We start from the raw sequence: 24,605 nt of genomic DNA, 5'->3' as shown, positions 1-24,605 counted from the left end.
ATATTCACTTTCTTTTGTTGTTCAGTGAAATTGTCCCATGTGAAGAGTCAACTCATTTAAGTAAAGTTCCATTCGTAACTAAATTGGTTTTTTTACATTTCTATTGGAAGGATTTAATAATTTGCAATTATGTCTACTTATGATAAGGTAAAAGGTTTATATTTCTGCCTCCATATGATATGGTAAATATATCGAACGCAAAAAACATCTACATTTAAATGGTATTAATATTAATGTGCATATATTTTCGTTCATTCCCATAAATTCCCGTTAATTCCCACGAAAAGTTTCCACCTCTGAATATTCCCCAAAATGTGCAACCCTACCCTCAACCCTTGCTCTCTTTACATGAAACATGTAAGCATCGCATGCATGTGACCAATAGGGACTGACCTATAGCATATCATTATCACATCAATAAATTGGTTATAACTCTGAACACATTAATCGCAACAGCAAAATGGATGCGGAGGACATGAAAAAGAAATTGAAACAGGCAAATGTTTAATGGTTGCTCAGGAGGGAAAGGGGAAGTCAAATCTGTGGAAGACATTTGACAGTTCTGAAACCTACTGGAGATCAACAAAAAGGAGGATATATGAGCAAGCGTTGCATGAGTATTATGTGTACCAAACAGTTGCTGTTAGATTACAATATCATTTCTGATCATTTGTTGTTGTGTAAACACTAAAAACATAAGTGTAGCAGAGAGTCTGTTCTAATAAATACAAATAAAAAGATACAGCATTTATTATAGCAGACTAAAAACAGGTGCATGCATTTGTGAATTGGGTTTATTTATTGTTTAGGCTAATTATTCAAAGCTCCCTCTGTTATTTAATTTAAAAAAAATGCTTGATTGCATTTCAAAGCATGAATGTCTGGTATGCTGGGTGACACTGAATAAATTAAAAGTAATAACAGTGTGTTCCCCCAAAAATGTATTGTCAAGCCTTTATTACAGCATAGCAAAGATTAAAAACAGCCAAATCTGTTAAATTGCTTTATCCAACATTTTGCCAATGCATGAGGCTTGGTGCTCACTGAATCAGTGGGCTATTAAACAAACACTCAAACAGGCAACAGAAGCAAGATCTGTTTTATACAGTAAATATGGATGATTTATAAAGCCAGGCCCATTTAACAGTTTGGCTATTGATTATAGACCTAATTAAATTGGAGTTTCCTCTATCCTCAATATTCTTAGACAATTAGGCTAAGGCAAGGGCTGCTTCCTCGTCTCTTCTGCTGCTGCCTCCACAACATCGTTCTCAATCCCAATATGCTGGTTAACTTTGCTATTATGCACATAGCAAAATATGGAAAGGCACCAATTCTATGGTGCACTGAAGATTATGTTTCAGAACCGCAGACAGCGACTGTATCCAACGCAGGAGAAAGCGCATTCGTCTTTAAATAATATTAGATTTATTAGTGTTGCACAATAATTTTTTAACATAAAATAACCATATAGAATTTCAGTATTACGTCTTAGAGTGATGGACTGTGCCATCTCCATGGATTGGCAATGGATTTGTCCACTGAGATGGGTGCGACTCAGAGAAGTGCCTTGTGCACCATAAACAAATATAAATAATTGCGACTGCTCGACTAAAGAAATCTCGGTCTACCAACAGCCTACGGACCAAACAATCAACCAGAAGACAAATTGGGGTCAACCCTACTGACCGCCCATTCTAAAACTGACTGAAATTCTTTGTTTAGGGTTGCAGTGATTTCACTAACTGGGGTTGCTGACATGTATAGGGTTGAATTATCAGCATACACGGACATATATGCTTTGTTTAATGTCAGTGGCAGGTCATTGGTAAAAACAGAAAAGAGTATGGTTATGGTCAATAAAGAATTTGTTTACAGAGAAATAGCAACAGTTTGCTAAGAGTTGGCAGCAAGCTGATAGGTCGACTGTAAGAACCAGCAAAGGATGCTTTACTATTCTTGGCCGCTTTACCATTCTTGACTTTGGTTTCCTTCCAGGCCTGAGGACAAACACCTCTAGGCTCAGATTAAAGATATGATAGATAGGAGTGGCTATAGAGTCAGTTACCATCTTTACATCTAAGTTGCCAACGCCAAAAAAATCCACCTCTCTCACACTAACTTTATAAAATGTGAAATGATTAGGTTTTTTTTTCTGTAGGAATACGTTGGCTCACTGTTCATAGTTGGCATTTCCTGCCTAAGTTTGCCCACTTGGCCAATGATGTAATTATTAAAATAATTGGCAACATCAAATGGTTTTGTGATGAATAAGCCATCGGATTCGTTTTAAGATATGATGTGAATTGGTCTTTCTGCACATAATTTCATTTAAAGCACTCCAAAGTTTTTTCACATCTTTCTTTATATCATTGATATTAGCTTCACAATATAGTTTATTCTTATTGTTGTTGAGTTATGTAACATAATTTCTCAATTTGCATAAGTCAACCATTCAGATGTGCAGCCAGACTTTTTAGCCACCCATTTTGTCCCATCTCTTTCAACCATACAGTTTTTCCATTCCTCATAAATCCATGGAGCCTTAACAGTTCTGACAGTTTAACAGGTGCATGATTATCAATAATTGGAAGAAGCAATTTCAGAAATTCAGTGCAGCATCTGGATGCTGCTTATTAGTCACCAACAAATATCTTTAACATCATCCACATCAAATATTTTGTATGATCTCCTATACACTACTTTAGGCCCAGCTTTTGGAACCTTGGCTTTCCTGGATATAGCCAATGGTGCATCAGTGATCACTGCATCCAATGGGTACGGATACAGCTTTAGAACAAAGTTTTAAAGTATTACAAATATGATCAATACATGTGAATTCCTGTAGTGTTTGTTAACACCCTGGTATGTTGGTTAATAACCTGAACCATATTACAGGCACTGGTTACAGTTAGAAGCTTCCTCTTTAGCGGTCAGCTTGATGAAAACCAGTCAATATTCAGGTCCCCAAGAAAGTAGACCTCTCTGTTTACATCACATACACTATCAAGATTTTTATACACATTATCTAGATACTGACTGTTCACAGTTGGTGGCCTAGAGCAACACCCTAAAAAAAAATAGTTTGAATTAAAAAGGTTTTAGGCAGTATCCCTTGTCAGTAATGACTTGAGTATGAGGGGAGAGAAAAAAGGACAGAGGGAGTACTAACATCGTTTTGCACTTTGGAAAGGTATGCGAAAGGGCCAATAAAACACAGTACAAGTTTACTGGAATGACTATCACCATGGTGACTGTTTTCTAGGAGGTGGCAGGGGAGTGTGTGTGTGTGTGTGTGTGTGCGCGCCAGCTTACGTGCACCCTCTCCTCCCCCACCTGTAAAATGTAATTAATGCTATGTTGTAATAATTCATTATAGCATTATTATTGTATTGCTGATAATAACACATATGTGAAAACCAATTTAAAAAAAATATATATAAACAGCTTACAGGCATGCATGTGTGGGAGTTCATACTTGTGCATGTGAGCGTGCATTTGTATGTGTGTGCATACTTGTGCATGTGAGCGTGCATGCTAGTGCATGCGTGTGTGTGTGGTTTGAAATGAGGCCAAGAGTATAGCACTCTGATGTGAGCAGGTCGTGCTATGAAGAGTGTGGAGCACCCACAGGGGGTTGCCAGATTGGCCTTTGTTTATAATTTGAATTCCAGCTCATCACAGCACTCTTCAACTGGCAAATCCTATTATAAAGACATATACATTTGAAGAGATGCCAATAAATTGCTTTCAGGCAGCTGATCGGAGCTTGAAGCAACAGGGTAGATTCTTAGAAAGTGCATACAAAGTCTTGAAAGCGAGACAAAAGAAATGCATCATATATAGTATGAAGCGACTGTGCACGTGTGGACGGCTTCTATCCCCAAGCCATAAGACTCCTGAACATCTAGTCAAATAGCTACCCAGACTATTCACATTAACCCCCCCTCTCCACACCACTGCCACTCTCTGTTGTCATCTATGCATAGTCACGTTAATTAACTCTACCTACATGTACATACTACCTCAACTAACCGGTGCCCCCGCACATTGACTCTGTACCGGCACTAGAGGTCGACCGATTATGATTTTTCAACGCCGATACCGATAGCGATTATTGGGGGAACAAAAAAGCCGATGCCGATTTTTATTTATTTAGTTGTAATAATAACAATTACAACAATACTGAATTAACACATTTTAACTTAATATAATACATCAATAAAATCAATTTAGCCTCATGTAAATAATGAAACATGTTCAATTTGGTTTAAATAATGCAAAAACAAAGTGTTGGAGAAGAAAGTAAAAGTGTGCTATGTAAGAAAGTTAACGTTTCAGTGACTTGCTCAGAACATGAGAACATACTGTATGAAAGCTGGTGGTTCCTTTTAACATGAGTCTTAAATATTCCCAGGTAAGAAGTTTTAGGTTGTAGCTATTATAGGACTATTTCCCTCTATACCATTTGTATTTCATTAACCTTTGACTATTGGATGTTCTTATAGGCACTTTAGTATTGCCAGTGTAACAGTATAGCTTCCGTCCCTCTCCTCGCTCCTCCCTGGGCTTGAACCAGCAACACAACGACAACAGCCACCATCGAAGCAGCGTTACCCATGCAGAGCAAGGGGAACAACTACTAGAAGGCTCAGAGCGAGTGACGTTTGAAACGCTATTAGCGCGCGCTAACTAGGTAGCCATTTCACTTCGGTTACACCAGCCTCATCTCGGGAGTTGATAGGCTTGAAGTCATAAACAGCGCAATGCTTGACGCACAACGAAGAGCTGCTGGCAAAACGCACAAAAGTGCTGTTTGAATGAATGTTTACGCACCTGCTTCTGCCTACCACCGCAGTCAGATACTTAGATACTTGTATGCTCAGTCAGATTATATTCAACGCAGGACACGCTAGATAATATCTAGTAATATCATCAACCATGTGTAGTTAGTGATTATGATTTATTGTTTTTATAAGGTAAGTGTAATGCTAGCTAGCAACTTACCTTGGCTTACTGCATTCGCGTAACAGGCAGTCTCCTTGTGAAGTGCAACGAGAGAGAGGCAGGTCGTTATTGCGTTGGACTTGTTAACTGTAAGGTTGCAAGATTGGATCCCCCGAGCTGACAAGGTGAAAATCCGTCGTTCTGCCCCTGAACGAGGCAGTTAACCCACCGTTCCTAGGCCGTCATTAAAAGTACGAATGTGTTCTTAACTGACTTGCCTAGTTAAATAAAAGGTATAATTTTTAAAAATTGTATTATTATTATTTTTTTAATCGGGAAATCGGCGCCCAAAAATACCGATTTCCGATTGTTATGAAAACTTGAAATCAGCCCCAATTAAAATCGGCCATTGCGATTAATCAGTCGACCTCTAACCGGCACCCCTCTGTATATAGTGTTATTTTTTACTGCTCCTCTTTAATGACTTGTTACTTTTATGTCTTATTCTTATCCGTATTTTTTTAAACTGCACTGTCGGTTAGGGGCTCGTAAGTAAGCATTTCACTGTAAGGTTGCATTCGTTGTATTCGGCGCATGTGACTAATAAAATGTGATATTTTTCAAATGAAGGTTTCCTGGTGACAATGTGAGCATCTCAAGTGACAACTGGTAACAATTATATTGGGCTCAATTTTGCGAGTAAAAAAAAAAACTTTGGTAGGATTATAAACTATGGGTGTTGCTACAGGTCACCAAGGCAAGAGGGGGTGTCAAGAGGGGATATATTTCAAATATTGGGAGGGTCATGACCCAGTGTTGTGTTTGAGACCACCTAAAAGCGAGACCGATTCAAGACCAATACCGGAGCAAATCCAGTCCGAGTCAAGACCGGGAGGGGGACAAGGGGTCTGACCAGAAAAATGCCAGTCCAATTCAAGACCATGATTGTAATTTTGTCAAATCACAAATCACCACCATAATAATAGTTCAAAATGTCCAGTATTTCTGTGTTCATATTTCAAGACAACATGTGGATTCTTTAGACATTCAGAGTAGTGAAAAAAAATCCATGCTGAGGGAAAATAGAGCCACTCTACAAATGATTACCAACCCAAACACAGTGGGGAACAATGGGTCTTCTACACCTTCAGAGAAGGGCTAAGGATTTATAAAATAAGAACTCTAATAATATAATTCTAATATTATTATTATTTTCAATGATGTTCTGATTTAATCTCTTCAGCTTTTGTTGGAAATTAAAGGGTTAATGCTGAAGCGAAAAAAATATCCAAATCAGGATTTTTCTTTTCTGGTCTCTGGGGAGATAAATCTAGCTAGCTAAGTCAGCTATCGGCTAGACCATCACAAGCTGGATAAAAGCATCTGCCATTCAATTGTATTTGGGAGTGACAGTGAAATAAACCAATTACATTCTGAGTTAGTGGGTAGGACCATTTTTACAAAAACGTCTGGCAACTTCTGCATTGAAGGCCAACGCAATTGCGATCAGTAGTTTTCCCACAGTCTAGCTAGCTAGCTTTTGTTGTGGCTAGTTTGCAGAGGAAGCAGCAGGTGTTATCAAAGAGGATGTTGTTGCTAATTTGTTAGCTCCTCCCTCTTCAAGAATAACTTTTAACATGAAGTTAAGTTTCAAAATATCATTATCTGGTGAGTGGAACTGTGTTTTTATTCAAGCGCGCTTGCTGTTGTTAGCCATTTATTTGAAATTAACTTTGTGTGAAACATTGCTGCATTTAGCAACACAAAATATTATTCAAATATTTTAATTTATAACCTCAGGAAGAACATGACACTTTAAAACATTTCACGTTTTCATAATTCCTAAACATTCTAAGAATTTATGACATTTGTTAAAATTTTATAGCAATATGGTGTGGGAAAGCGACCATGCGTTTGGAGAATTAATAGACACTGCAGTAAATGAAAACATATGCTTTGTCCAGGAACGGAGTCGACACAGACTGGTGCACTATAGCCAATCAGAGCTACAGTAAGCCTTTATACAATCAAGCCATTTGCCACACGGGCCTGCCATCATTCACTTTGAACTGGACTGTGTGTTTACAGGCAGTTGCAACAGCACGACTTTGAATAATCAGAATGCATTCGCCAAAAGACACTAAATACACCTGAATGGATTTCAGCAAATATGTAAACACCAGGGGAATCCTCTTACATTTGGGAATTTGACAGTCCTATTGATCAACCAACATGAAAAGGTAGTCTCTCTCTCCCTCAGTTATGCACATTAAACAACAAGATCAACAACTAATGCTAGCCAGAGCGAGATGAGCGAAAATATAGTGAAGGAACATTTTTAAGCTAGTTGGCTGTCAAATTTGCCCCGATAAACAATGGAGAATTGTAGCCTCCTCATCCTTCTGTAGCTTGCCTGCCAATGCATGTTTGTCCCCACCAAGCACCCAAACTAACTGGCTAAAGTTGGCTAGCTTTCTAGCTAGCTACTTCCAGACACAAATGAGAGAACAGCTCACTCTGACCATTTTACTTGCCATAGCAGAGCTGGTAAAACTATTGACATGTTAAGGAGAGCGTTCTTACTAATTATTATTGGTCCGTTTACTACCACCGGTCATATTCATTGGGTGTTGTGTGTTTGTAAATTCATCAGCTGTTCTGCACTCTGGCACACTCAGATGAGAGTGTCCTGAAATCGGAGTAGATAGCCATAGTGAATTTGCGAACGCAAGAGGCATGCTAACTGTATAACAGTTGTTCAAGTTCTTGCTAGATAACCAAATGACACATGCAACTGAGAAACAATAGGAGGGTAAAAAGTCAATCACTCTCCCACTCCTTCAATTGCGTGACATGGCAACCTCCTAGCAGCTAGCTGGTTTTAGCTTGCTACATAAATAGATGCACTACCCTATTAGCCATGTTATGACTGAAGCGACCATTGTCTTTGCTAGTTTGATTGTATTGACATTCCCAGCCTTTGTTACAATCGTCAGTTTTTGTCCAAAATATTGAGTCATTGAAACTGAAACAGTGCAACTGAAACATCTCGAATGGAGATGCACTCTCATATTTGTTTTACTGATATTATGATTGTCTGTTTGTTTCATATATGCACAGTAGTTTAAACGCTGTCAGTTCCACTTTAAACTTTAGGTCACCAGTTACTTTGTGTGTAAAATGTTTTTTTGCAATGGGAAGTAATAGTTGTACATTTAGATTGGGAAATGCTTAATGGTTGGCTTATTATGTCTGCGTTTATAGACTGCTTAACCTTAAAATAACATGCTGACCAGACCGGACACATCGCGTGCGCGAGCGTCGCAAAATAAATTTAGAAATCCATGTTACTCAATTATTGCACCCACACTACTCGTGTGTGCCAACGAGCGTCTGCGACGCCAAGGGCTAAAATAGAAGTCATTCCTATTTCTGACGCAGATCGCGTTGAAAGTCCTGCCTCTCCCATCTCCTCATTGGTTTATAGAAGCAGTTACCCACGTACCATCTCCTCATTGTTTATACCGACGTGGGTGATTGAAATAAACTTTTTTGCCGGTTGTCTGGTAATACAATGAAAGTTTAGATGCGATCACCATATAAGTTCAAAGATGAAAAAGCCTGGAAGGAGGAGAGATGACTAGAAACGATTCGGTTGGCCGTTTTGTGTGTGGATTAATTGTCGGAGTAGAAGACCTTGTGCAGTTCAGGTAAAATAACAACTCAATGTTTATATCCCAGGACAAATTAGCTAGCAACAGCAAGCTAGCTAAATAGGACAAATTAACGTTAGCTAGCAAGTGCAAGCTAACTAGCTAAATTGCCATACATGTTTAATGCTTTTCGACCTGTCCCCAAATTAATGTCATTGGTTCAAAGTTTGTTTTGATATTTTAACCTGCGTGTCGTGATCACGTTTGGTGTAGGGGGACAAAATAAATTAATGCACGATAGCGCGCGCAGCCGGTTTGGCTTCCGTGTAATGCTGTGTGTGACTGTTGTCTTTCCATCGGCCCTACTCAGTGGTGTAATGGTGCCAGGAGAAGTGGGTATTTACTCAAATGTTCCAAAACGTTCAGAGAACAGCCCGCTCAGCGAAGGAAAGGCACCCTGTATGAAAAATTCAATTTCTCTGATGGTTTAAAAAAAAAAAATTATGTTTTCAATACATTTTTCCAACTTTCACTCTCAAAATCACACTTTTGTTTTTATAGAAAAAAAGGGACAAATTTGATGCTTCAGGTCCACAACAAAGCTTAAACCACATAAATCTGATTGGGCGGGCCTGTCACCCAGGCCCATTTGAGCGTGACAATTGCGCATCACAAATAGCCAAGTAACCAACACAAAACTTTTTCAATACCTGGTTTGCTTGTTCCCTTAGTTAGCATTTACTAGCATTTACTAGTAGATATCATAAGTGTAACGTTTTTTCTACCTCACAGGCTACCGATGTCATTCTTCTGTGAGCTGCTCCAAACCAAAACCAGTTGAGAGCTGCACACTTGCTGCCTGCAGATTATATTCTGTTGAAACTAGGCTGTGTGTGCAGCGGGCATGTGAATACATTTCACGTGCTCTGCAATTGTGTAGGCTACTTTGTGCATGATTTCCCTATTGTACTACATAATTGATAAGTCATATACCTCCTTTACTATACACATTGCCCACTGAAAATAAAAGTGGGTATATGGCTTATACAGTACCTGCGTATACCCTCCACTACACCACTGGCCCTTTGTGTTTTACAAAAAAGTGCACTCTCCTACATGAGTGGGCTGGTTTTACAGTTGCTGTCCTTTCAGAATCAAGAACCTGTCACACACTGAAAGCCTATAGGTTCGCCACTGTGCAAACATGTCTATAATAGATTTAAAGACTGTTAAGATATTAATGTTTCAAGAAAGGAGTGTATGTATTTGGCCTGGCGAAGTGGTTTTATGCGCTGACTGAATGGAAGCTGATAATTATGATGCTCTGTTGGTCTCGAGAAGAAAAGTCCTCACTGTCACGAGACCAGTCTGGAGTACTACAATACTGTCATGACCCCCCTTGCAAGTTACGACCCCCCCTGCAAGTTACGTGCCTGGCGCACACCCACACACACAATTGCGCATTTCTTCAAAACGTTACATGCACTTTCAAAGAATCTATCCTACAACAAACCCAGTCAGAGGCAGCCTGCATGTCTCACAGACTGACCAGGACCTATACTCCTGATTTAGCCAATGTTTAGGAAACAAAATGTGAAGGCCAAAATTGTTGGGGGAAAGCCCTCATCATGTTTATGCAATCTAATAATCACCGTACTTCCAGAACCAGCTTTATATTTTATTTCAGTTGAGAAAATCTACAAAAGGAATTGGCCCACCTTACTCTTTATTGATAAAGATGCATGTGACATTGTATCAACAGTGGACTAATGAAACCAATACCAGAAGATAGTTTGAGTAGATTTTTCCTTTAATAACTACAGTCAAACAAACAGGCCGAGGATTGTGACACAAGGTGAGGAAGAGAGAGGTGAGAAAGGCATAAAAGAGCAGACTTCTAGTATTGAGCATCAGCGTTAGCATTATCGTGCGCCTGTGTGTGAGAAAACATCTCATTAGAGAGCATGAGCTCACACCTGCTATTAACAGGAAGACCGACAATGAGGGTGTGGTGTTGAAATGCATACACATACACACCTCCACCCTCAATGCATGTTCCAAACAGCCTTTTTACTTTAGTGCTTTGAGACTTGCGTCATACATTTGAATTAGTGAGTGATTTCGCTCCTACAGTAAAACTCCAGGTGATTTTTGTTCCCCAGAAACACAGAAACCTGAGTAAGTGGGTTTGTAGGCTGTCATTTCATAACTGGCTATTATGCATCAGCTGTGAGGAGTGTGGTCACATACAGTGCCTTCAGAAAGTATTCAATAGCCCTTAACTAATTCCATATTGTGTTGTGTTACAGGTTGAACTCAAAATAAATATTTTTTTTTTTAAATCACCCATCTACACAGAATACCCAAATAATGACAAAGTTAAAAACATGTTTAGGAAACTTTTGCAAATGTGTTGAAAATGAAATACAGAAATATCTAATTTACATAAGTATTCACAGCCCTGAGTAAATACTTTGTAGAATCACCTATAGCAGTGATTACAGCTGTGAGTCTTTCTTGGTAAGTTTCTAAAGGCTTTCCAGACCTGGATTGTGCAACATTTGCCCATTACTGTTTTCAAAATTCATCAAGCTCTGTCAAATTGGTTGCTGATCATTGCTAGACAACTATTTTCATGTCTTGCCATAGATTTTCAAGCAGCGTTAAGTCAAAACTAATTTGGCCACTCAGGAACAGACACTGTCTTCTTGGTAAGCAACTCCAGTGTAGATTTGGCCTTGTGTGTTACGCTATTGTCCTGCTGAAAGCTGAATTCATCTGGTAGAAAGCAGAACCAGGTTTCCCTCTAGGATGTTGCCTGTGCTTAACGATTACAAGCATACCCATAACATGATGCAGCCACCACTATGCTTGGAAATATGGAGTGGTACTCAGAAATGTGTTGTATTGGATTACAAACATAAGACTTAAGTTAATTCCTTTGCACATTTTTTTACAGTATTACTTTAGTGCCTTGTTGCAAACAGGATGCATGTTTGGGAATATTTTTATTCTGTACGGTCTTCCTTCTTTTCACTCTGTCAATTAGGTTAGTATTGTGAAGTAACTACAATGTTGTTGATCCATCCTTAGTTTTGTTCTATCACAGCCATTAAACTCTGTTTTAAAGTCACCATTGGGGAAATCCCTGAGAGGTTTCCTTCCTCTCCTGCAACTGAGTTAGAAAAGACACCTGCGTCTTTGTAGTGACTGGGTGTATTGATACACCATCCAAAGTGTAATAAATAACTTCACCATTCTCAAAGGGATATTGAATGTCTGCTTTATTTTTACCCATCTACCAATAGGTGCCCTTCTTTGTGAGGCATCGGAAAACCTCCCTGGACTTTGTGGTGTAATCTGTGTTTGAAATTCACTGCTTGACTGAGGGACCTTAAATATATGTGTATGTGTGGGATACAGAGATGAGGTAGTCATTCAGAAATAATCATGCTACACACTATTACTGCACACAGAGTGAGTCCAAGCAACTTATTATGTGACTTGTTAAGCACATTTTTACTCCTCTACTTATTTAGGATAGCATAACAAAGGGTTTGAACATTTACTTACACAAGACATTTCAGTTTTTCATTTTTTTATTCATTTGTAAACATCTAACTTGTAAACATTCCACTTTGACATTATGGGGTATTGTGTGTAGGCCAGTGACACAAAATCTAAATTTAATCAATTTTAAATTCAGGCTGTAACACAACAACATGTGGAAATTGTCAAAGGGTGTGAATACTTTCTGAAGGCACTGTATCACTGTATATATGGGAGAGCACTGTATCACTGTATATATGGGAGAGCACTGTATCACTGTATATATGGGAGAGCACTGTATCACTGTATATATGGGAGAAAGTGTGTTTATTGGTATTTTTTTGTCTTCCGGTCTTGACAATGAACTGTGTCATGTGTCTTACGTGTCAAAGACTGATATGTTGACAATAAACATGAACAAGTAATTGTGTGTGTCGATGTAAATATTTCAGAGTAAATGACAGGTGAGTGACCGCCATGAGAAGTAGATCATGGGTCAGGGTTAAAGTTACGATGGAAAATGGTGAACCAAAGTTATAATTGCGTGTGTTGGTGTAAATTCTATAATGATCAGGTGAGTGATGGCGCCGAAGGGGAGTGCTGCTGTTTTATTGGCTCTTAACCAACTGTGCTATTTTGTTTGTTTTTTCACATTGTTTGTAACTTATTTTGCACATAATGTTGCTGCTACCGTCTCTTATGACCGAAAATAGCTTCTGGACATCAGAACAGTGATTACTAACCTTGAATTGGACGAATAGTTGTCCCTTAATGAGTCGGACGGGAAGGATATACTCCAAACACCCAAACAGGCCCTCATGCCCGTCATTCACTGGAGAAAGAAACTAAGATTTCGCAGAAAGAGATAGGGGTGCCTTGTGAGGATCAGGCGACGAGTGTCTAATCTGCCTTTGCCATTAGTACTGTTAGCTATCGTTCAATCGCTGAAAAATAAATGGGACGAACTGAAAGCATGTTTAGCCTATCAACGGGACATTAAAAACTGTAATATCTTTCATATTTCATGAGTCATGGCTGAACGACGACATGAATAACATACAGCTGGTGGGTTACACACTGTATCGGCAGGATACAACAGCAGCCTCTGGTAAGACACGGGGCAGGGGCCTATACATATTTGTAAACAACAGCTGGTGCACGTTATCTAAGGAAGTCTCAAGGTTTTGCTCGCCTGAGGTAGAGTATCTCATGATAAGCTGTAGACCACACTATCTACCGAGAGAGTTTTCATCTGTATTTTTCGTAGCTGTCTACATACCACCACAGACCGATGCTGACACTAAAACCACACTCAATGAGCTGTATACTGCCATAGGCAAACAGGAAAACGCTCATCCAGAAGCGGCGCTCCTAGTGGCCAGGTATTTTAATGCAGGTCAATTTAAATCAGTTTTACCTAATTTCTATCAGCATGTTAAATGTGCAACCAGAGGGAAAGAAACTCTAGACCACCTTTACTCCACACACAGAGACACGTACAAAGCTCTCCCACATCCTCCATTTGGCAAATCTGACCATAATTCTATCCTCCTGATTCCTGCTAACAAGCAAAAATTAAAGCAGGAAGCATCAGTGACTCAGTCTATAAAAAAGTGTTCAGATGGAGCAGATGCTAAACTACAGGACTGTTTTGCTAGCACAGACTGGAATATATTCCTGGGTTCTTCCGATGGCATTGAGGAGTACAGCACATCAGTCACCGACTTCATCAATAAGTGCATTGATTACATCGTCCCCACAGTGACTGTGAGTACATAACCCAACCAGAAGCCATGGATTACAGGCAACTTCCGCACTGAGCTAAAGGGTAGAGCTGCCACTTTCAAGAAGTGGGACTCTAACCCGTAATCTTATATGAAATTCCGCTATGCCCTCCGATGAACCATCAAACAGGTAGTGTCAATACACGACTAAGATCGAATCGTACTACACCGGCTCCGACGCTCGTCGGATGTGGCAGGGTTTGCAAACGATTACCGATTACAAAAGAGAAGCACAGCCGAGAGCTGCCCAGTGACATAAGCCTACGAGACGAGCTAATTAACTTCTACGCTCGCTTCGAGGCAAGTAATACTGAAACATGCATGAGAGCGTCAACTGTTCCATATGACTGTGTGATCACGCTCTCCGCAGCCGATGTGAGTAAGACCTTTAAACATGCCAGATGGATTACCAGGACGTGTATTCTGAGCATGCGCCGACCAACTGGCAAGTGTCTTCATGGACATTTTCAACCTCTCCCTGTCGGAGTCTGTAATACCAACATATTTCAAGCAGGCCACCATAGTCCCTGTGCCCAAGAACACTAAGGTAACCTGCCTAAATTACTCCTGACCCATAGCACTCACGTCTGTAGTCATGAAATGCTTTGAAAGGCTGGTCATGGCTCACATCAACACCATTATCCCAGAAACCCTAGACCCAGTCCTATTTGCATGCCACACCAACAGATCCACAGTTGATGCAATCTCTATTGCACTCCAAACTGCCCTTTCACACCTGGACAAAAGGAACACCTATGTGAGAATGTTATTCATTGACTACAGCTCACCATTCAACACCACAGTGCCCTCAAAGCTCATCACTAAGCTAAGGACCCTGCGACTAAACACCTCCCTCTGCAACTGGATCCTGGACTTCCTGACCGGCTGCCACCAGGTGGTAAGGGTAGGTAACAACACATCCGCCACGCTGATCCTCGACACTGGGGCAGCTCAGGGGTGCGTGCTCAGTCTCCTCCTGTACTCCGTGTTCACTCATGACTGCACGGCCAGGCACGACACCAACACTATCATTAAGTTTGCTGATGACACAATAGGGGTAGGCCTGATCACCGACAACGATGAGACAGCATATAGGGAGGAGGTCAGAGACCTGACCATGTGGTGCAAGGTCAACAACCTCTCACGCAATGCGATCAAGACAAATTAGATGATTATGGACTACATGAAAAGGAGGACCGAGCATGCCCCCATTCTTATCTACGGGGCTGTAGTAGAGCAGGTTGACAGCTTCAAATTCCTTGGTGTCCACATCAACAACAAATGAACATGGTCCAAGCACACCAAGACAGTCGTGAAGAGGGCACGACTAAACCTGTTCCCCCTCAGGAGACTGAAAAGATTTGGCATGGGTCCTCAGATCCTCAAAGGGATTTACAGCTGCACCATCAAGAGCATCCTGACGGGTTGCATCACTGCCTGGTATGGCAACTGCTCGGCCTCCGACCGCAAGGCACTACAGAGGGTAGTGCGTACGGCCCAGTACATCACTGGGGCCAAGCTTCCTGCCATCCAGGACCTCTATACCAAGTGGTGTCAGAGGAAGACTCCAGCCACCCTAGTCATAGGTCCAAGAGGCTTCTAAAACAGCTTCTACCCCCAAGCCATAAGACTCCTGAACATCGAATCAAATGGCTACCCAGACTATTTGCATTGCCCCCCAACCACCCTCTTCTACACTGCTACTACTGTTATTATCTATGCATAGTCACTTTAATAACTCTACATACATGTACATATTACCTCAATACCGGTGCCCCGTACACTGACTCTATACCGGTACCCCCTGTATATAGCCTCACTATTGTTATTTACTGCTGCTCTTAAATTATGTTATTCTTATCTCTTTCTTTTTTAGGGGGGATGGGGGGGGGGGTATTTTCTTAAAAGTGCATTTCACTGTAAGGTATTTGGCGCATGTGACATATAAAATGTAATTTGTTTTATGGAGTGAATGCCATAAGAACTGGGTCAGGGTTAGCCTGCATATAGAATCTTTATAGAATGTTTTTTTATTTTGTTGCCAATTATGCCATTTAGCAGACTTTTTTTTATCCAAAGCGACTTACAGTCATGCATGTATACATTTAACATTTTACCTTTATTTATTTAACTAGGCAAGTCAGTTAAGAACAAATTCTTATTTTCAATGACGGCCTAGGAACAGTGGTTTAACTGCCTGTTCAGGGGCAGAACGGAAGATTTGTACCTTGTCAGCTCGGGGATATGAACTTGCAACCTTTCGGTTACTAGTCCAACGCTCTAACCACTAGGCTACCCATACGGATGGTCCCGGGAATTAAACCTACTATCCTGGTGACATGCTCTACCAACTGAGCTACAAAGGACCATACTGTCTATGGGTTTGAGATGTGAGTGTAGTGATGTTGTATAGCATGGAGTTTTGAGGTTAGAGTGAAACCGTATAATAGGGGTCAGAGGTTAGAGGTAATTGGTTTAAAATGGAGGAACAGATGTACTCACACCATAGGTTTCTCCATACGGCTGCCCAGCGATCCCACCACCTCTCCCAATGTACAGAACGCCTGGCCAAGGAAGTCCTACAGAAACAGAGATACAAGTTTTTATATTTATATATATATATTTATATATACAGTGCCTTGCGAAAGTATTCGGCCCCCTTGAACTTTGCGACCTTTTGCCACATTTCAGACTTCAAACAAAGATATAAAACTGTATTTCTTTGTGAAGAATCAACAACAAGTGGGACACAATCATGAAGTGGAACGACATTTATTGGATATTTCAAACTTTTTTAACAAATCAAAAACTGAAAAATTGGGCGTGCAAAATTATTCAGCCCCCTTAAGTTAATACTTTGTAGCGCCACCTTTTGCTGCGATTACAGCTGTAAGTCGCTTGGGGTATGTCTCTATCAGTTTTGCACATCGAGAGACTGACATTTTTTCCCATTCCTCCTTGCAAAACAGCTCGAGCTCAGTGAGGTTGGATGGAGAGCATTTGTGAACAGCAGTTTTCAGTTCTTTCCACAGATTCTCGATTGGATTCAGGTCTGGACTTTGACTTGGCCATTCTAACACCTGGATATGTTTATTTTTGAACCATTCCATTGTAGATTTTGCTTTATGTTTTGGATCATTGTCTTGTTGGAAGACAAATCTCCGTCCCAGTCTCAGGTCTTTTGCAGACTCCATCAGGTTTTCTTCCAGAATGGTCCTGTATTTGGCTCCATCAATCTTCCCATCAATTTTAACCATCTTCCCTGTCCCTGCTGAAGAAAAGCAGGCCCAAACCATGATGCTGCCACCACCATGTTTGACAGTGGGGATGGTGTGAGCTATGTTGCTTTTACGCCAAACATAACGTTTTGCATTGTTGCCAAAAAGTTCAATTTTGGTTTCATCTGACCAGAGCACCTTCTTCCACATGTTTGGTGTGTCTCCCAGGTGGCTTGTGGCAAACTTTAAACAACACTTTTTATGGATATCTTTAAGAAATGGCTTTCTTCTTGCCACTCTTCCATAAAGGCCAGATTTGTGCAATATACGACTGATTGTTGTCCTATGGACAGAGTCTCCCACCTCAGCTGTAGATCTCTGCAGTTCATCCAGAGTGATCATGGGCCTCTTGGCTGCATCTCTGATCAGTCTTCTCCTTGTATGAGCTGAAAGTTTAGAGGGACGGCCAGGTCTTGGTAGATTTGCAGTGGTCTGATACTCCTTCCATTTCAATATTATCGCTTGCACAGTGCTCCTTGGGATGTTTAAAGCTTGGGAAATCTTTTTGTATCCAAATCCGGCTTTAAACTTCTTTACAACAGTATCTCGGACCTGCCTGGTGTGTTCCTTGTTCTTCATGATGCTCTCTGCGCTTTTAACGGACCTCTGAGACTATCACAGTGCAGGTGCATTTATACGGAGACTTGATTACACACAGGTGGATTGTATTTATCATCATTAGTCATTTAGGTCAACATTGGATCATTCAGAGATCCTCACTGAACTTCTGGAGAGAGTTTGCTGCACTGAAAGTAAAGGGGCTGAATAATTTTGCACGCCCAATTTTTCAGTTTTTGATTTGTTAAAAAAGTTTGAAATATCCAATAAATGTCGTTCCACTTCATGATTGTGTCCCACTTGTTGTTGATTCTTCACAAAAAAATACAGTTTTATATCTTTATGTTTGAAGCCTGAAATGTGGCAAAAGGTCGCAAAGTTCAAGGGGGCCGAATACTTTCACAAGGCACTGTATATATATGTGTGTGTGTATATATATATATATATATATATATATATATATATATATATATATATATATATATATATATATATATGCACATTCTGGTGAAGTGGAAGATATATAGGCGACACACACACGCATGCATGGGTACACGCATGCATGGGTGCACACATCCACACAAACCACACACAGCGGACTCCCAGTCCATACTGCGCATAGAATACTCTTCATGAAACATGACATTGACATTAATACAATAAATCACATGTTGGGGGATGGGGGAGGGAGAACCCTTGTGATTCTATTAGCCAGTGTCTGGAAAAACACCAACACTTCATAATGGAATCTCACTGTGGTCTTCTCTGACCACAATGTCTAGTATAAACAGTGTGTGCTGTATAATCCCTATAGGCTTTATAGCCCAGTTATTTCCAGCATGCTCCAGCATCCAGACCTGGAGCAAATACTATTTGAAATACTTTAAGTATTTGCTCTAGCCTGCCTGGGTTACCAAATGGTCAGTTTATCAGTTTTAGGATTATTGTATTGATTCCATTGCGCCAAGAAAACTCAACCAAGCCTAGATAATGTATTTGAAAAGACTTAAAATAGTATTTGAACCCAGGTCTGATTTCCTCCCAGCTCCACTACCACACCTGCTCAGCTTGCTTGCCTGCCTATCTGCCTATCTGCCTGCCTGCCTGCCTGCCTGCCTGCCTGCCTGCCTGCCTGCCTGCCTATCTGACTATCTGCCTGCCTGCCTGCCTGCCTGCCTATCTGCCTCTCACATGTTAACACAGTAAAGGTTTATCTCCAGTGGAATTCCCCACTGGCCAGGGCTGGCTAAGCAGCCTCTAAAACTGCCAAGTGTGTCATTCCCAGCCTGAGATGATTGATTTCATCCCCTGTTTATATGCCTGATCGAGGAAGGGAGAAAAGGAGAGAGACAGAGTGAGAGCAAGAGCAAGAGCGAGAGAGATTGGGGGCAGAGGGAAGGAGAGAGAGAGGGATAGGGATAGAGAATGTATCCAGCGTGAATGTCTGTGAAATTGGGAGAGACAGTTCCAGAATGGAGGACCAGTGAAAAAAGCCTTGTGACTAAGAGTGTGTGTGTGTGTGCACAGCATGTGTGTGCTAGGGTCCCTGGTTGCGTACCTTTAAGGATAAAAAAATGTAACTGCAACGTTAATGCAACGTATTTTACACAACACGACAGGCAGTGGACCACGGGATATGGGCTTTATTATAGCGTTACTATTGTACCAACTCCAACAGGTAGAGGAGCATCTCTTGTACTCCCCACACGTCATCCACCAAACATTGTGGAAAAACAGCAGTTATTTTCCATGACTGCATACTATTGATGGCAAAGGCGATTGGCCCACATCACAGTGACCACTCCCCTTTTTATCCTTTCACCATGGAAACTTTTACACGCTGCTCACTATGTGCACATTGTTAGAATACTAGTCTTAAACATTACCCAACAGATTATCAGCCACATTAGTCAGGTAATGGTAAATAAAGCTATGCATGACACATGCCATGTGACAAGCCAACATGTGAAGGCTGTCCAAATAACAGAAAAGGTATCCCTTAAGGTCAAACATATAATAACTCGTTCTCATGTTCTCTTTGTTTGTGCTTATCTAATGACCTTCATCCTTAAGCGGTTGTTTGCCAAACAAAGTCTAAACAGAACATTTCCCTGCAACGTGGGCAGACTGGTTTTTCCAAATTGCCAAAGCAAACACAGGGGAGAGCAAAGTGTGAAATGTGACTAAGATAAGATAGGACAGGGATAGAAATGCTAAATGAATCTAGTCAATCCTAGGGATAAAAGGAACATGAGCATTTTGCTAATAGTAGGCTGAGCTTATGGTGATCATTAGGTAAGGTAATGCCAGGATAATGTAGTATAATGTTTTCAATCCAGTGAATCCAATGGAATTAATGTCACTTGAGACCATATTTAGCAATATGAGGTGGTTTAGAAAGGCAGCATCACAAATCCTGATTGGTATGGATGGTGTTCTGAAGGGTCATTCCAAAAAATGCTCTAATTAACCTCTGGACATGCCCCCTCTACTGCCAACTCAGCACACCTGATCTCACTCTAACAATCACCATTTCTCTCCTTTCCTCAGCTATAAATGCAGATTGTTACCATTTCCATGTGTCCTTATTTTGTGCGTCCCTGAGTTTAAATAAGTACCTTTTAATGTGTTATTGGAGATTATATAATGCTACCTTTGCCAACTTCCTAGCCTGTATATACTGTATATCTAATTATTAATCTACACTATATATACAAAAGTACACTACATGACAAAAAGTATGTGGACACCTGCTCGTCGAACACCTCCTTTCCAAAATTATGGGCATTAATATGGAGTGTGTCTCCCCTTTGTTGTTAAAACCCCCTTCTTTCTTCTGGGAAGGCTTTCCACTAGAAGTTGGAACAGTGCTGCGGGGACTTGCTCCCATTCAGCCACAAGAGCATTAGTGAGGTCGGGCAATGGTGTTGGGCGATTAGGCCTGGCTCGCTGTCGGCGTTCCAATTCATCCCATGAAACAGGAAAGGGCCTTTCCCAAACTGTTGCCACAAAGTTGGGAGCACAGAATCTAATTGTATGTTGTAGTGTTAAGATTTCCCTTCACTGGAACTAAGGGCCCTAGCACGAACCATGAAAAACAGCCCCAGACCACAATTTCTCCTCCACCAAACTTTACAGTTGGCACTATGCATTGAGGCAGGTAGCATTCTCTAGACATCCACCAAAATCAGATTTGTCCGTCGGACTGACAGATAGTGAAGCGTGACTCACCACCCCAGCCGACGCTTGGCATTGCACACGGTGATCTTAGGCTTGTGTGTGGCTGCTCGGCCATGGAAACCCATTTCACAAAGCTCCCGACTAACAGTTATTGTATTGATATTGCTTCCAGAGGCCATTTGGAACTTGGTAGTGAGTGTTGCAACCGAGGACAGACGCTTCAGCATTCAGAGGTCGATGGACATTGCATGGCTGTGTGGTCAGATGATGCAGATGCTAAGCTACAGGAATGTTTTGCTTGCACAGACTGGAATATAGTTAACGTTGCGTTATGGTAATGAGCTTGAGGCTATAAATTACGCTTCCGGATACGGGATTGCTCGTTGCAACAGGTTAACCCACTGTTCCTAGGCTGTCATTGTAAATACGAATTTGTTCTTAACTGACTTGCCTAGTTAAATAAATAAATAAAAAATTCAACATCATAGTGGCCAGCTAAGGACCCTGGGACTAAACACCTCCCTCTGCAACTGGATCCTGGACTTCCTGAATAGCCGCCCCCAGGTTCCTTTTGACCAGGTGGGAAAGGGCAACAACATATCCGACACGCTGATCCTCAACACGGGAGCCCCTCAGGGGTGCGTGCTTATTCCCCTACTTTACTCCCTGTTCACCCACGACTGCATGGCCAAGCACGATTCCAACACCATCAATAAGCTTGCCGACGACACAACGGTGGTAGGCCTGATCACCAACAATGACAAGACAGTGGGGTGCAAGGACAACAACCTCTCCCTCAACGTGATCAAGACAAAGGAGTTAATCGTGGACTAAAGGAAAAGTATGGCCGAGTACGCCCCCAATCGCAAGACGCTACAGAGGGTAGTGCGTACTGCCCAACACATCACTGGGGCCAAGCTTCCTGCCATCCAGGACCTCAATACCAGGCGGTGTAAGAGGAATGCCCTAAAAATTGTCAAAAGCTCCAGCCACCCTAGTCATAAACTGTTCTCTCTGCTACAACACGGCAAGCGGTACAGGAAACGCCAAGTCGACGTCCAAAAGGCTCCTTAACAGTTTCTACCCCCAAGCCATAAGCCATGAACAGTTAATAAAAGGACTACCCGGACAATTTGCATTGACCACCCCCTTTTTTTTAACGCTGCTGCTACTCACTGTTTATTATCTATGCATATTCACTTTACCCTTACCGACATGTATATATTACCTCTACAACTAACTTGTACCCCCACACATTTCTCGGTACCGGTACCCACTGTATGTAGCCTCGTTATTTTTATTTTCTTGTGTTACTTTTTTTCACTTTAGTTTAAGTTGTAAAAATATTTTCTGAACGGCATTGTTCATTAAGAGCTTGTAAGTAAGCATTTCACAGTAAAGCCTGTTCAACGTTCTCTCAAAAAAAATTCAGCACTGAGCAAATTTCAGGTCGGCTGAGCGCAACTTGAACGTTGTGAAAATTCTGTGCAACGTCCAACTTGCATTTACTGTGAACACTGAAGCTGTACCCGCTTTAAGTTACAGTGGCCAAGTAGGCTGCTGTGGCTATTTGATCATAATGTAGGTCTACCAGAGTGGCCTGCCATCAAAAACAATGGAGAAAATGCATCCCATAACATTTTAACATGGACATAGCTGTTCTGTCATTCAGCCTACAGTAACAGCCAATGTGTAGTGTTCAATGTAGGCCTACATTCTTTGGAAAAAACATACAGGGCTTGACAACCTGCTTATCCACTTGTCATTCAGACAAGGAGGTGACTGAAAATGTTGTTGTTTGATGCAAGAAACCCCTTTACAAAATAAAATTGTATTATTCCCATACCATTATTACAGAGAATCAAACAAATTATGCTACCATCTGCCTATTGGCTACTTCGATATTCAAGCCTGTCTCAAAATACAACACTGCCCCTTTAAGACAAAAAAAAAATCTCTTCACCTGACTTGATTTTCAAAGATGCCTAGAAATGTATACGTTGTGCTCTTGTAGGAAGCAATCACTTGATCTATAACTGTGCTAATAACTAACTAGCAAAGGATCTGAATTTTTTTTGCACACGTGGCTACATGCAGCTCTCGCTTTGATCTCAGAACAAGCGCATCTACTCACAACCACTCATGCTGTAAACACAGCCCAGTTCAAAGTAAATGACACAGATCCATATATGGCAACGGTCTATTTGCATATTGGCCTACTACAGCTCCGATTATTTATACCGCACCGGTCTGTGTGGAGTACGGGCTGAGTAATGCATGTCAATGCAGTAGAATCTTACTCTGATGCGTTCCGCCTACCACAACATCTCTTCTATAGTTAGTTTGGTGTCTGTATATTGCATTGAATGTGGCTAATAGTGTTAATTCGATCACGAATGCCACAGTAAAGGGAAAAGGGGGGGGTACCTCGTCATTGTTCAACAATGTATTCTACTGAAATGTGTCTTCCACATTTAACCCAACCCCTCTGAATCAGAGAGGTGCAGGGGTCGACACCCGGAAACGTTGATAGCGTTAACAGGGTAAATTGGTCACCAACCTTTACTGAGTCAAGATCACTTTGAGTCAAAATCCAAGCAGAGATCTACCGCTCAGATTTTTTTTTTTACATTAAAAACTTAAGCCTTTTAAAAACAATACTGTAGCAATGAGGTTTGTGCAGTAAGCTATAGGCCCAATACATTATCACTGCAAATTGGCTTTGCTTGAATTGCCCTACCAAGGCATTGTTGTTTGGGCCATGATTTGATTTGAGGTAGGCTTTATGATCACACCAGTAATAGTTCGTTGTGGTATTACTTGTGAAGCACAGCTGAGTGAGCATACATTTAAATAATCTGCTTTTTAAATATTTTTTTTGGGGGGGCTGCATCTGATGGTCTGAGCAGCAGACTGAGGGTCTGTCTCTTAACATCCCTCCACTCTCCCTTTCCTCCACTGACACTGACCAAAATGGGACACCGTCTTCCTGTTGATGGCAAAACTCAAGTCGTCCCTGCATTATTTATGCCTCATGCACAAATTCATGTTGTTACTCCTATGAACAGAGAAAGTGAAATATTCCCTGATATTAAAAAAGACCCAAGCCTATAGATACTTCCTACTCATTCATTACTGCTGCAGCGCTGTGTGGCAATAGGAAGAATGTGCATTTTATGGCTTATAAAAGTGTTGAATACAAAAAGTGTTGACAGTGCTGAGTAAGAATTTAAACAAAGACAGCATCTCTGGCGATCGACTAGGAATGCCTTGGAGATCGGCAGGTCGATCGTAATCGACGGGCTGGTGACCACTGCTCTAGAAAGTTGGGTGAAGTTCAATCTCGTGTTTCTCACTGTGGGCTGATATTTCTGCAAGACCGTCCTGGGGGAGCTGCACGGCAGTTTCAGGGATATGGCGCGCAGCTTAGAGGGAACATAGCACCTGTTGTATTAGACGCATGTGAGAAATACAATTTGGTTTGATTTTGGAATGAGATGTTCGACGAGCAGGTGTCCACTTACTTTTGGTTATGAAATGTGTGTTGAAATTTTCCGCATTGACTGACCTTCATGACTTAAAGTAATGATGGACTGTCGTTTCTCTTTGCTTATTTAAACTGTTCTTGCCGTAATAAGGACTTGATTTTTTACCAA

At 41.1% G+C, this 24,605-nt stretch overlaps 1 protein-coding gene across 1 annotated transcript in view; it reads right to left on the bottom strand.

The window, feature by feature from the left end:
* Nucleotides 1-24,605, bottom strand: part of LOC110500279 (copine-8) — a 117,704-nt gene that overhangs the window by 50,878 nt on the left and 42,221 nt on the right. The window contains exon 6 of the mRNA XM_036957690.2: nucleotides 16,436-16,512. Coding sequence (XP_036813585.1) covers nucleotides 16,436-16,512 — 77 coding nt within the window. The remainder of the gene's footprint in view (nucleotides 1-16,435; nucleotides 16,513-24,605) is intronic.

The sequence above is a fragment of the Oncorhynchus mykiss genome, chromosome 21 (genome assembly GCF_057628025.1).
Source record: "Oncorhynchus mykiss isolate SJ-2025 chromosome 21, ASM5762802v1, whole genome shotgun sequence".
Lineage (NCBI taxonomy): Eukaryota > Metazoa > Chordata > Actinopteri > Salmoniformes > Salmonidae > Oncorhynchus > Oncorhynchus mykiss.
This window is presented reverse-complemented; position numbering and strand designations above follow the sequence as displayed.